This window comes from Nannospalax galili, unplaced genomic scaffold, assembly GCF_000622305.1.
Source record: "Nannospalax galili isolate Female #2095 unplaced genomic scaffold, S.galili_v1.0 scaffold667, whole genome shotgun sequence".
Taxonomy (NCBI): domain Eukaryota; kingdom Metazoa; phylum Chordata; class Mammalia; order Rodentia; family Spalacidae; genus Nannospalax; species Nannospalax galili.
In genome coordinates this window covers 743,768-758,522 of record NW_008358387.1, presented here as the reverse complement: position 1 = coordinate 758,522, position 14,755 = coordinate 743,768, and the positions used below count along the sequence as shown (strand labels likewise).

Genomic DNA, 14,755 nt, shown 5'->3' with positions numbered 1-14,755 from the left:
TGGCAGCTAACAACTATCCGTAACTCCAGTTCCAGGGGATCCGACAGCCTCTTCTGTCCTCCACAGTCATTGAGCGACATGGGTGCACTTACCTACATGCAGGCAATACACAGATATACATAAAATAAAAAAAATATAAATTTAAAATAAGAGTTATTAATTTCATGGGTTGGAGAGATGGCTCTGGGGTTAAGAGCTCTGGCTGTTTCTGCAGAGTACCCAGGTTCAGCTCCCAGCACCGACATGGCAGGTCCATTTCTAGGAGCTCTGATGCCTCTTCTGCCCCCTGCAGGCATTGCATGACATGAGTGCACCTACATACATGCAGGCAGCATACTCATATACAGAAAAGAAAAATAAAATATTTTAAAGAGTTACAAGCAAGGTTTTTGGTGTGTTTCAGTGTTCTAGCTTACCTCTAGCTGTCTTTGAGAAGCCCAGCATTTCATTTTCCTAGATTACTGGCTTTTTGACTATTTTGCTTCTGTGTTTTTTTCACACCTTCCTGGTTCCACTCCTTATGAAAATGACTGAGCCACACTAGTCACCGCCACCTCTGATGGTGCGAGTCTTCCTTTGCTTGAGTTTTGCATCTTAAAGTCACTGTCACACAAGAGGTTTAAAGATTGCAAATAAGTCAGGGCTTGGTCAAAGAAAGTTTGGAGGTTTTCTTTTGACCCCATATGGTTAATTCTGCCCATGTTGTCTACATCTAGCTACCTTTTTTTGTTGAAGTTGCATCCTTCCATGGCCCATTGAACCTGTTCTGGAAACTCCTCTGCGCCTCCCTGGCTCCTGAGGCAGGGCCAACAGGCCATTAAAGCCTTTTCTATGGAAAACAGGAACTCCCTTGCAAGAGGGTTGGTTTTAGGCTCCTTAGGAGGTGTGTCTGGCTCAAGGATGAGCTGACCTGGCATGCTGCTTGTGCACCAAACAGCTAAACAGGCAATGAAATACCCAAATGGCTGGAAATGCAACCATTTTCTTCACCTACCACGTTTCTGGCTTGTGTTTGGGTTTCTGGTTGTTGTTGTTGTTGTTGTTGTTGTTGTTGTTGTTGTTGTTGTTTCCATTTGTATATTTTAAAGTCACTCTCAAAGATAGGTTTGCAAAGATAACTTGCTGTTTTATTGTTTACCTCTGGTTGTTAATTTAGTGACTGAGGGGGAAAATGGGGCTGTTATAGAACAAAAAGGCTCTGCCTAACACATTTGTAATAACTCTCCTGCCAGAATGGATCTGCCTGGAAGGGAAATGCTCCGCTGTTACTCCTTTAGTTCAAATATAGAGCAGTCACTAGGGAACCTGGGAGGCCCAGGTGCTAGTTTTATCATTGCCTAAGCTATGAGCTTTTATTTATTACTTGGCATGGAGTCTACATATTTGTTTGGACATTAAATGGCAATAGAATATAAATAATACCTTCCTAATATCTGTGTTTCTTTTTACATCCAGTCAAAATGACATCATGTCACACAACTATTAGAAAAAGGAAATTAAAACCCCAGAAATATGCTAAAGCACCACAGCTCGCTGAGCTATAAAAGCTGGCCAGTCTGTTGAAGTGGTACCTAGGCGCGTTTCCCTGGTGTTTGGGAACACAGCTTTCCCCCACCCCAATGCCACTGTTTCCAGAATTACTGCTCCAAAAGTTAAGAGGACAGAAGAGGAGTGAGTTCTTTAAAAGGGAACTGCACAGAGAACAATAAATTTTCCTGAGAATGGACCACCTTGACTGTAAGACTTTAATTTGCAAATAAATACCCTGAAGGAGAATTTTCTTGATGCATTTATGAAGCAGACTTCCTTTTTTTTTTTTAAAAAAAAGGGGGGGGGCACATATAAATTGGGCCAGAATTGACTCATTATGAGATGTTTTAAATTGAATTTGCTAATCTTCTGATTAGTATTAGTGCATAAAATCTGGTTGTTTTATCTACATTCTCTTTGAATATAGTATTTCATGCTGCAGGAACATTTGGACACTGTTACAATTGCTTTGTGTAGCTGAAGCTTTTCTATTTTGGCAGCACCTGGGGTGACGCCCACCAGGAGAAAGGCCTCATAACGACTGTTGGGAATGGAAAGTTACTGGTTCCCTTTAGGGGATTTTGAGCTGAGGAGGCTGGGAAGGAACCCGAAGCCATTATTTATTTGCAAGCAGTCCCAATGCAGGCAGATGAAATGCCTTGATATTTTTAACCATTTAATTAACTTTTTTTTTTTTTTTTTTCCCCCAAAAGAAGTAGCTTTCTGCAGCTGAAATGTGAACACTGGATGTAGAGAGCACCCTCCCTTCCGGGCCCATTCCCAGAGCCATATCACAGCTGTGGGTGGGAGGGCCCCCTGACGTCTCAGTTGGCCATCTGATTTGCCCTGTATCTTCGTGCTTCTGTTAAGAACATTTGTCCTTGTCTTTCTTATGTTTTCAGGAAAGTTTTAGACTTCTCCTAGTTCACTGTACACAACTCTCTATCTACTAGAAAATAAGCTTGAAGGGGGTCAGTGGAAGGCATCTCAAATTGAATTGTGCTTCTCCAATAGGCCAGTTACTATTTAACTCCATGTTCCCTCTAAATGTCATATCACCCTTCCTCAGAAGTCCAGCAGAGTGGTGAAATGCATTCCTTGCGCAGAATTTATTTTTAAGGGCTTAGGATGTTGTGACACAAAACAGCTAATTCTTATAAATGTATGTGGTCATCATTATAAATGATTCTGTAATAAATGCTGCCTGCAACCCATATCTTTTGGCAACTGAAAAATGCATACATTGGTCCCGTTGTATTCAGAGGGTTCAAACATTGAATCATTTCTATTGGGAGAAAACGCCTTTTTCTAAGCCTGTGAACCTGCTTCATCCTGCTGTCGTCCTTACCTGGTCTGGGGATGGCAGCCTCTATAAACCTCCTCAGATGTATAGATGAGATGTTTGGAAGCAGGGCCGAAAGGGCCACTTCTGCCATCCTGAGCCTTGCGCAGTTTCCAGCTTAATCCTCATGGTCTTTTCTTTCAACCCAAGATGCTCATACTTCTTTATTTGTGGTTAATTATGCTCAATTAAGTTGTTTTTTATTTTTTCCTTTCTTTACCAGATTCTCGGAATTGTCCCAAGTTTGAGGGGAAAAAAATTGATTAGTCCCATTTCTACTGGTGCCCTGAGCCCTGCACTTGAGCACAATGAGGCCACTTTGTTGAAGAATTAACTTTATATTACATTCTTGCAGAGTAGATGTGTGTCCCTAAGGACCTGCTACCCAGGCTGATGAAATAAATATACCTTCTTTATGATTCTTCCCCATTACCCTCTCTGTTGATTTTCTGAGAGTTTATGAATAGTCACATATTTATACAACTGGCCAAAAGTATACTACTTATTTTTCTTATGGTCTGTAATAACCTATGAAGGTTATTAAAGGGTATACAGACCCCTTTTAAGGCATAGTTTCTTATGTCATTACTTTATACAAGCAGGTCAAATTCTATCTCAGCAACAATTTCTTGCTCTTAACCTTTATCACTGATTATAAAAGTAATATATGTTCATTGTGGGGAAAAATAAAACCCAGAATGCACAGCCCAAAGGAGAGAGGAAGAGCACTTTAGGAATCATGGCTTAGAAATAACTAATGTTCATCAGTCTGTACACAGAATTCTTTCTGTACATATACATTAAAAAGGAACCAGATTATATACATGGCCCTGTAGCCTTTTTGGTTTTTTTTTTTTTTTTTTTTTTTTTTTTTTTTTTTTTTAGACAGGGTTTTTTTTTGGGCCCCAGCTGACCTGGAACTCATTATGTAGACCAGGCTGGCCTGGATCTCAGAGATGCACCTGCCTCTGCCTCCCTAGTGCTGGGATTAAATGTGTGCACCATCATGCCCAACTTCCTGTAGTCTTTTAAAGGTAGCACATTATATGTCAGTAAATAATGTTTTCCATGTGACATCAACTTTGATACTTGCATCATAATAATCTCATCTGTGTAATACTCTATCTTGTGTTCCCTCTCCTCTGCATCATACTCAGTTCCTTTCTTCCTCCCAGGGAACCATGGCTGTTTTTAAAACTAACAATCCTTAGCAGGTGACCTCCTTCACACACTCATTCCCCCCCCCCCACCCCCAGTCATTGCTCTTAGAGAAATTCCCAGATTCCTCTGAGATTGGACAGCGAACTTGTCTTGCATAACTTTAGTGGAAGCATTGTCTATAGTTCTGGAAGATTCCATTATAATAATACTCAAAGTGAGGTAGTGTGGGTCAGCATGCTTTAAAATGTGAACAGAGAGCAAATCCTAAAGGCATAGGAAATAAAGGAGAAATTCACCTTGATATTTAAAGTATCTTCTCTCTCATAGTTTACTTCCTTTGAGTAGATGTTTATTTTTCTTTGTGTAATGAGCTTAATATGTCTAATTCAATTACACTTTGTGGCAGCAGAATGACTCCTCAGATTTTTAGCTATTAGTTCCATATGATATTTGAATTGATTTTTTAAATTGCTGATATTAAGTGTCAGTCATTCTGCAGTGAGTTGCCCTTACAGCCAGAACACACCCCACTACCTCCACCAATACATCAGCTTTTCAATTAACATCTATGGGTTTTGAGACACAATAGGAATTCATTATGGAAGGCTGGAAGGGGTGGGCCAACAACTTGGTGCCTTAGATGGAACAGGTAAAAGCAAGAATTCGATATTTTAGGATGCTGAATTATGTTTTCTGAGAAAGAAGTGATTCTCTTAATTGTCTAAAGATACTACTTATGGTCAAAACATTTTTCTGCCAATTAGCACGATGGGTAAGTAGAGATGATGCATAACTTAAACCCCAGCTCACTCCTGTCTCTCCAATGCATTTCTTGATTAAATACCACAAATTTTATGAGTACCAACTTCCCTGCTTAAAGAGCTCTATGGATTTTTTTTTTTCTGTACAAGTCTAATTTGAAGAAAGAATTCTTCTCAAGGGCTTAGAAAGTAACTCATAAAATGGGAGGAATAATAAATATTGTACCTTAACTCATAGACCAGTAGAGAGATTCGCTACACCTGGCTGTAATTTTAGTTCATTTTCACAAGAGATGGGTTGAAAGTTTACTGTTTGGAAGGGAGAGTTGGTTAAATCTTGCATTTGCAAAAAGATTACATTATCCTAAATGAGCACGTAGCTCTATTAACATCTGCAATAAGCACTGCATTGGAGGGAAATCTTTTTAATAAAAAGTTACTTGAAGTTCACTCTGATTTAAAATATACACGTGAAGAAAAAGTACTTACTCTGATTTATGTCTTTTGGAGGTGTAGTTACTGGCTTTTTACTCCCTATGTAAAACAATGTACTTTTGTAAATGGATTTCTGGCCACGTTATGCAGCCCCCCTTCTTTTCTTACATAAAAAGTACGCAGTGTCAATCAAAGAATTTTAAGGTTTATTTCCTCTCTGGCAATGATTGATAGCCTTTTAGATTTACAAGTTGACAAGTTAAAGGGTTCTATTGATATAATTGTGTTCTAAATTCACAGTCTTCCAATTTAAATGTCCTTTTAAAACCACGAGATTATCATACCTGTATTTTGAAAAGCGGGCCAGTCAGTTTGGGTTGGTATACAAATTGCTTCCATTAGCCTTGGGACCTATTTGAATTTAATACAGTTTTTTAAAGTTAGTAGTAGTAAGAATCTTACTTTTAAAATTTAGGTTAATGGAAATGCATTTTAAGTAAAGCATGTGGCACCTTGTTTTTTTTTTAATGTATAGTTAAATGTTAGAACTACAAAGACTCGTTTTATTCAGTAAGGGAGAAAATATGCAGTTGAATACTTTGGTTAAAATAGAAAAGAAAAGGAATTGTAAAAACGACTCATCACTCACGATACTGGGACTGCAGGTAGAAAGAAGACTGCCATCTCTCCTACTTTCCCAGTGAGACAGGCTCAACATATTTTCTACTCTAGAGAGGAATTCTGACAATGAGAGTATGGACTTCACTTCCTCTTTGGCCTAACTTAAGAGTATGTCTTTAGTAGTCCACAACGAGGCCCACTGTCTTCAAATGTTATTACAGTTGGCTCTCTGGAGTCTTTTAGAGAATCCTTCTTAGGACTCAGCTGCTCTGAGTAGGTCTGTTATTTCAGATGGGAAGGCTCTGAACGAAGGATATGTACAATACCTACCTCTGCAGATTCTATCAAGGGTTAGATGTACTTCTCACTCCCCTTTGACTTCCACCACCTTGCTTGCATAGAAGATGCTGAAATATTGGATCTCATGAGGCCCACTAGAGATTTTACAGATACATTTATGGTCTTCTGCTGTTTAGAATGTGTAGATACCTGAAAATAAGCCCTTGACTTTTGGCCCGACTTTCTGAAATGATGTGAATCCCAAAACTTCACAGCAAATAATCCTGTTACTCTCCATGTAAGATCATGCTAGGAATGTAGAATTTGGCCTGAGGAGCTATGTTCTAAAACCTGCTTGCTTTCAATGTTCCTTCTACTCCTCCCTCCGTGGTAAGTAGCAGTGGATGGTGGAAAAGATGTCTGCTAGAACTCAAAAGGGCCAATTAGATGCCAAATAGCCCCCAAATTATTTCTACAACATTTGTGTTGCAAACCAGTCTTTATTTCTGAAAAATGTCCTGTGTGATTTCTTCATTGCAGCCCTCAACGAACCCACCATCGACTACGGTTTCCAGCGATTACAGAAGGTCATTCCCCGGCACCCTGGGGACCCCGAGCGCTTGCCAAAGGTAAGGGAACCTCCTCTTTGAGACACAGTTTCTAGAAACTTGCATTTGAGACTAAAAAAATACTCTGTCAAAGAGAAAATTAGTCCATACATAACCCACTTCTGTTGATGCATTTGTGTTTGGTACTCTAAGTCATGCAAAGATAGTGAGCAATTTGAGCACCGCCATGCCTGTTTTAATATACACAATGTCATTTTACTACTCCCTGTATAACCCTCTGAAGTTGGCACTATTCTCACTTGTATTTTAGGGTAGAAAAGAATGAAATCTCGAGAGACCAGATAATTTGCCCAAGATCACACAGCATGTACATTGCTGAACTGAGATTCAGATCTATCCAGTGTTGGCTCTAGAGTCTGGGATAATCAATCAATATCTCATATTGATTCTGAAGATGAAAAAGAATGCCAAATTTTACCTACCTAAAAGCTGTAGTTATCTCTGGTGAGAGTAGAAAGACCTTAAAAAGAAATGTACTGGTATATCTGGTAGAAACAGCTCAAAAGAAAATAGCAGGGTAGAACTGGAGATGACACAGGTAAGACAACCCCTTCCTCCTCAGGCACCTTAACTATTTGAGAAATTAAGGTCAGATGTCAAACAAAAATTCAAGATAGCAATCTATATCAGATGAGTATATTGTTGCTATCCGTGCAAAACATAGGCAATTTCCCCTTGGTGACTCAATTTGTATGTGTCTTGTGAGAGCGGGGCATAGTTCCATCTCTATATCCAAAAGACTAGGAGTTTGTGTGGGAGGGAATGGCAGACACAACTGAAAATACAATATGCACTTAAAAATGCAGCAGAGTTTCACGAGGTCTCAGCAGAGACAACTTTAGAATCAGTCAGGCTATACTTCACCATTTATTGACAACAGAACGAAATTTCATTTATGACACAGGAAAAACCATCACTTTAAACGAGTGGATGAGAGATCTTTTTCCTGCCACCGTCAGTCTGCAGGTGTGTCATTTCTAGGTCTGCGTATATCCATTAAATACTCACAGAAACAAAGCCGGCATCCTTCCTAGCCCAGGGACCTCCTCAGGCCAAAATCTTCCCTGCATGCACGTGTAGACTGAATCACTTCTCAGAACATGTCCTGTCCACAATGCTGCTGCCTCTTGAACCCATGCCCACATGTAAGGAACATGTGAGTAGGCAGGATACCACTAAAGAAGGATGGCTTGTGACACGACCCCCAGGGACACAACTTCCAGTTTCTCAGAACAGCCTGACTTCTAGTGAAGTACTATTCATTTTGGTAGAAAGTTCTGGCAAATACTTCATCTGAGGAAGGAATAATGTGATGTGCCATCACCGTCACATCTTTGCTTCCTTCCCTCCATCCTGTCTTAGTGAGCAGCCATCTTCCATGTCATAGGTGTTCTGTGGGGACACTGAGATTTTGATTCTCTGTCTAGCAAGAATGAAGCTGCCATGAATCCTGTGGGACGCACTGGAAACCTTAAAGGACAAGGATAGACATGATGTGTGTCCATGTAGAGGGCAGGGCCGTAGCTGTCCTAGTGGTACAACCAAGCACAGCCCAATACCGCCTTCTTCCTGTCCTTCCCATCTGGAGAGTGACTCCACTTCATAGATTTTCATTTAGCATTTCTCCTTCAGGGTCCCCCGGAAGGGTTGAGAGCAGAGACTGGGGGCCCAGATTAGAAAAGTGCAACTGTGTACTCTCTCAGTCACCTGCTAACCATGTGACCTCTGTCTAAAATCTTCTTTCCCTTTCTTTGACTCAGTTTCCTTAACCTGACAAGTGGTAGTGGTGATATCTCTTGCGTTGTCTAATCAGTGACTCAGCTACTCAGAAGGTAGCTGTGACTATTTTTTTGCAGTGCAGGAAATCATCATCCCATCAACTGAATGTGTGCTTTATCCTCAGTTTCTTCATCTACAAAATGGGGATAATAATGCTAATTTTATAGAATTATATATGGTTGAAAACAGGAGACAAGTCTGGTTGTGGTCTAAGGTAGCTGGGCAGCATTGTGGTTTCTTCGTAAGGATAGGAGACAAATGAATAATATTTGGGGGTTGAGTCTTGTGTACTTACTTTAAAAAAACATCTTCACAATTGCACATTATGTTCAGAAATGTTGGACAAATAGCCCAGGCACGTGTCACTTTGTCCCTGGGGGCCTAAGGTTGAACCGCTCAGCGCTTTCTTCCAGGGTTTGGGAGGAGCAAATCAAGGACACAATGGGTGTGTGTGTGTGTGTAAGGAAACACTGTACTTTGCATAGTTGAGAGGCTGGAAGGGAGGACTGGCTGGAGCCCACTCCAGGAAGCTCTCCCTGTGACTCAGAGCAGAGTGGCTGTCCTCTTGGCTCTGAATGTTAAGGTGGAGCAAGAGTTCAAGGGCAGGGTCAGGAAGTGGCGGATGGAGCCAGCACAAGGTATTCCTGTGGACTGGGGAGATTTGTCCTCCCACTGTCTATTGTTAGGATGACAAAAATGGGCTCCGCCTTTCTCAGAATCATGGGCAGTGTTTGTCAAACAGGAGTGTTTCAGTGAGCTGCGGACCACACACCTTAAAAAACAAACTCCACTTTATTAAACCCATGTGTTTGTGAATAGACAAAGCTAGATTCATACAACCACCCACATACTCTGTCAAATGAAACTGCTCCAAAGACCAAGCAGACAGCTTTCCATAATAATATGCCTTTGTATAGAGGCTTGTGCTTTTTCAAAGAACTTGGACATGCTTTGTTTTACTGGAACCTCTCTTGCAAAAGAAGTTAGAAAAGCAGACATCTCCCCCCCATTCTCCAAACAGGGAAACAGGAGCAAGCAGATTCTTTCTCTGTAAATTATTTTGTCTCCGAAAGTCACCATTTACTATAGTTGCTGTCCCCACAGATTTCAGATCGTGCAATTGTGCTAACCCTCTGTGTTTGGGAGGTTCCTTCTTTCATACACACACAGTAAAGGGCAGTGTAAAGTCCTTAAGTCTTCTGGATCCTACAAGAGAAGCCTGTGCTTTGGGGATCGGGACTGACTGTTCATGATGGAGAGGTGAGGGCAATGAGGACTCTGGTCAATCAGAAGCTGAGATGCCAATGGCTATAGTGATGAGATCCGGAACTACTGAGCAAGGAGCTCTCTCTCAGCTTTGAAGCCAGTGGCGCCATCGCCACTCCTCTTTAGTTTGATGCTTATCTTCCTGAGCAGCCCGTGAGCTTCAGCCCACAGACAGCAAGAGCAGGCCTTGAGCCTAGCTGGTGTTCCACACATTGGCTGTGTATTGTGGAACACCAGGATTGGGTTTGTTTCATACCTATTGCTGGTCTTGTGCTATTTGATCAAGCCTGCTTCAGAGCAGAGAGGCCAGGTGACTGGCCTCTCAAGCCAGGCACAGGAGGAGTTTGGAGGAAGAGAGCCAGGACTTGGTTCATGCAACACTGAAGCCTCAGATTTCTCCTCAGTGAAACAGCTGCTTCACAGCTCTGCTGGGATCTAAGGAGATAATGCACACAAAGGGGCGTTCCAGTCAAAGGAAGAGACTACAGTTCATTGGGACACTAAATTCTGCATGGTATGCATCTCACATCCCACAGAGGAGGAATTGAGTTTGAGCCCCTGGGGGTCTGGTGACCTGCTGTGACATCAGAGCTCCCAAGTGAGAAAGCGAGGACTTGAACTCTGGGTCCTGGCTTCCAAAGCCTCCTGTGTCTTCTAAGGCGAGTCCCGACTTTTCCTTCAGATCTGGCCACCCAAATAATTCTTCATGGAAGTGATGAGTTTCTGTCTCTACTTCCTCAGTGGCATCTGCCTCCCACCCTGCCTAGATTCTTAGCTTCTTTTCATTCCCCCTCTACCAGGCAAACAGGGTTTGACTCCAAGAACCAGTATTTCTTTTAGAGAAAATCAAGCAGTTTGAGAAAAGCAACAAAGGCCACATTTGTGTATTTTGCTTTATGGAGCTGAAAATATCTGGTAAATTGATCCTGTGGGAGTAATAAATACACATTACTTTATCTTGTTCTTCATGTCCTGGACCCCTGAGCCTTGATAGAACAACACCACTTAATAGACTTAAAAAAGAGTAATTACACTCATTGGTTGTGTGATTTTTTTTTCAGCCCTCCCAGCCCTGCCTGACCTTCTAATTTAGCTCACCGTGTCTAACTAATGCATTTATGTTCATCTTTTATGAAGCATGGACAGTGTAGACTTGACTGTACAGTATCTCTCAAGCTGTCTTCCCAGGTTCGCAATCTGGTTAGTAGGAAGGAGAGCGGGTGCCATTTATCTCTATACATTTGCATGGATAGACAGCCCATATACATGGCTCTGAGCATTTTTCATCCCTTATGAAACATAATAAAAAGTATTTATTACATTTTTACTTTAAAGCTTTTATACATTCTAGCATTATTTACAGCTAAACATGCAGGCAAAAGATGCGAGTGTTTTTAAAATGATTACTGTTAATGTTTCTGCTTGTCAGAAGTGCTTAAATTTTCCTGCACTTTGTCTAAAAACTTAGTAGTGTTGCCTTTTAAGAATAACACATTTAAAAGATCTTGCAAGTCAGATTTGCAAACACTGCTGACAGTCTGTGATGGATGATATTGCAAAATTTGCAAGATGTTTGTCATTTCACACAGCTGACATATTAAGGAATGGATTAAGAAACTCACAACCCCTATGGAAAATAACCATCCGAAACCAACCTCGGCCAGACCTCGAACCCGGAGAGCACAGCAGAATCTCTCACTCGGCTGTCTGTCCCACTTCCCTCATAGTCAGTGGAACCCAATTGTTCTCCCTGTGTTTTCTCTCACCATATGGTCCCCTCATTACCATACACTAAGAGTCCATATGGGAAACTTGTGAAATGAACTGTATTCATTTTAACTGCCAGATGAGCAGCCTTTTGCTTTGCAAGCCTAGCTTAAGTCATCTGCTGTCTTCATGTTGTTATGGCAACACAGCGCCAATAAAAAATTCTAATCTACTGTAAGTGATCACAGTATTTTAAGTGCTTGCCTATAACTGGCCTCAAAGGGGACGTGAGAGAGGCGGACTTCTATTTGTCCAAAGATGCTAGGGTGGTGGTGATTGATTCCAGCAGGTGTCAGTAAAGAAGCTGGTGAGCCTGTGGGTGTCTATGGGACCAGGAAATAAAATGTGGGTTGCCAGGAGGGTAGAATATAGAGGGATGGACTGCAGAAAGCACGGATTGTCGACCCTTTGGGTGAATCTGAACACTTCCTTGGGCAGACACAATGCTCTGCTGGAGCTGCAGAGCTGGCCATGGATGCAACTGTAGGTTTGGAATCTTCGAGATGGCAGATCCCCACGGGATCCTATCCTTCACTGACATTGGAAAAATCTCAGTATCCATGAAGTTGAACACAGGAATTAGTCATTTCAAATGGTAAGCTAATTAAGAGTACCTTAAAGTAATGGAAGTAGTCAGCAACATCCTTAAGTGTAAATCATTTCCACCTCTGTGGGCCACATGATCTGCTGCCTCTCTGTCGCTCTGTCTGTATCGAAAGTGAATGTTTATAGTTTCAGTTCATCAGTTCCCATTAGCCTCATGCTGAATATTTAAACACAGAACAATTTGAACACACCATGAAGGAAGACAGTGACTGCACTTTCGTTTGGAACAGCAAGGGCTCATCTAATAATAATTTAGTAAATCAGCCATTTAGTGGCTCAGTTGTGCACTGCATTGTGCCAAAGATTATTCTGTTCAACTGTACGCTTGCAAAATTGAAACTCAGATTTCAGTCACAGACACTGTTTTTGCTCAGTGGAGAGATGAGACCAAAAATCACCCTCCCTAAAGAGCATTCATGTTTAGCGATTTATCATAAATACAGAGCTGGGGCAAAATAAAGCCAGAGTTGGCTGTATACAATGTATTCTAATTATGCTTTTATTGTTTTAGTCTTTATGCAAAGACTATCAGTAATTCAAAACCCACAGTTGCATCCGTGAAAATACAATAAGAAATTTTTGCATAGCCACATTGTCTCCTAGCAGGAAAAGGGGATGACTAAGGATTTCAGTGAAGGATAAAGAAAAAGCCCTTGTCTTCGTCTTCTACCCTGTGACTCTCTCCGCTTTTTCTCTCTCATCCTTTATTTGTGTATTTACTTTTCTAATTTAAGGAAACTCTATTAGCATTGCATCTGCGGGCTCCAGTGACCCTACGCAAACAAAGACATGGAAACAAAGGCAAATCTTAGGGTATGTCCAACTCTTAGGGAACAAATATTACTCTTGAGTTTGGTTCCAGGAAACAATCTGTCTCTGCATTCTCTTAAACAACACAAACTATGGAATGCACTTTACTGTCCTTCCTTTTCATCTGCCAGAAAACGCACAGGTAAATTCCATCTCCCCATTTTGATAATGTGCGCAGCTTAGGAACTAGTTCTTCTTTTCTCTTGGGAGTTCAGCTGATCTCTGTGCACTGCTGCAGTTGTGTATAGAGTGCCCACTCGTGTGTGTGTGTGTGTGTGTGTGAGCGTGCCCATTATCAGTATGCACACAGATACATGCCTGCACACACTTTTTCCAGAGAAAGAGGTTACAGTAGGGCTGTGGAGATGATGTAGTGGGTAGAATTATACTTCACAAACCTCAGGACTGATTTCAGATTCCTAGCACCCATTTTTTAAAAATCAGGCAAGCGCAGTGGCCCGCCTATAATCCCAGGCTCAGAGGGCACAGACGGGGGTTCCCTCGGGACAAACTGGCTGGCTAGAGGAGTCAGTTGGCAACTTAAAGTTTAAACAAGACACCTTTCCTCAGTACAGTGGAGAGCAACTGAGAAAGACACCTGATATTAACCTCTGTCTTCCACAGGTGCACATGTGCACGCACACACACATCCCCTGGGAATACACATACATACACCATACACATATGCAAAAGAAGAGGTTGTAGCCTTACCAAAAAGTTACGTGAGCCCCACAAAACAATAATTTTCACTTCTGTGGATGGTTTTTAATTTAAGCTGACTTGTTCTTCTATTTGTTACTGTCATGCTGTGTCCCTTTCAGAAGTGATTAAACAGGGTCAGAGAGGAAAGTGTTCTGCTAAAGCCTGAGCAGCTAGAAAGCAGCTTCCTATCTTAGCATCTGCCTGGTCATTGGCCCTTCGGTCCTTTACTGTGTTTCACAGACAGGATTCCATCTTAATCATACCACCGTTGAGTACAAGAATGTGTACATTTTGGAAATATTCTCAACAAAATAAGTGAGGATTATCATCAATATGTTGCTTTCTGTTGCTGAATGTGCCCTAACTACATATGATCTGCTGAAGGTGCTGGTACTGGCCCTGGCTTAGAGAAGCATGTGTTTACACTGCTTGTGAGTAGCTGAGTGTGGATCTGAGCTAAGCCCACGGCATCTCAGAGCCAGTGCCTGAGTCCCTTAATCATTGCCATTTAGAATGAAGAAAATGGAATTTTAAGGAGAGGCAGATTTTGCATCCCCAAATCCCACAAGCTCAGTTGGGTAGGGGAGGGACATGGTGGCATCAACTAAGGTTAGCTCACAAATGGCTGAGCTAGGTGAAGGTGGCGACGAGAATTAGAAACTCGTGTAGACAAGCCCTGGATGGAATTCTTTCCCTTTAGCTGCAGAGTCACTGTGGTGAGGACTTGTAGAACAGTTCTCCAACAGCTGAGCTCCAGAATTCTTGCCAGTGCTTTTTGAGCCCTGAGATCTTGAGGAGGAAGATTTAGTTTAACATACTTCACCCTCACCCCATGTATAAGGGCATTTTGGAATTACTCATTGGTGGAAGAAGGGATGGAGGAACAGGGGACAAACTTGTTCTCTTCTCACCACTTGGGATCCTCTTCAACAGTGAAACCCACAGGAGCAGAAACCTCATTCACCATTTTCAGCCCCAAGTAACACGGCATGAAACATAGGTATAAAACATACTGAACCATCAGTCTTCAGGCACTGGACTTTTAAAGAACATGACTTATTTAACAA

General features: G+C 41.6%; 1 protein-coding gene across 6 annotated transcripts in view; it reads left to right on the top strand.

Annotated features, from left to right (window-relative positions):
• Ebf1 (EBF transcription factor 1) overlaps positions 1–14,755 on the top strand; it is a 408,859-nt gene that overhangs the window by 366,853 nt on the left and 27,251 nt on the right. For all 6 annotated transcript variants that reach the window (XM_008821654.3, XM_029557945.1, XM_008821652.3 and 3 more), the window contains one exon: positions 6,670–6,758. In XM_008821654.3, coding sequence (XP_008819876.1) covers positions 6,670–6,758 — 89 coding nt within the window. The remainder of the gene's footprint in view (positions 1–6,669; positions 6,759–14,755) is intronic.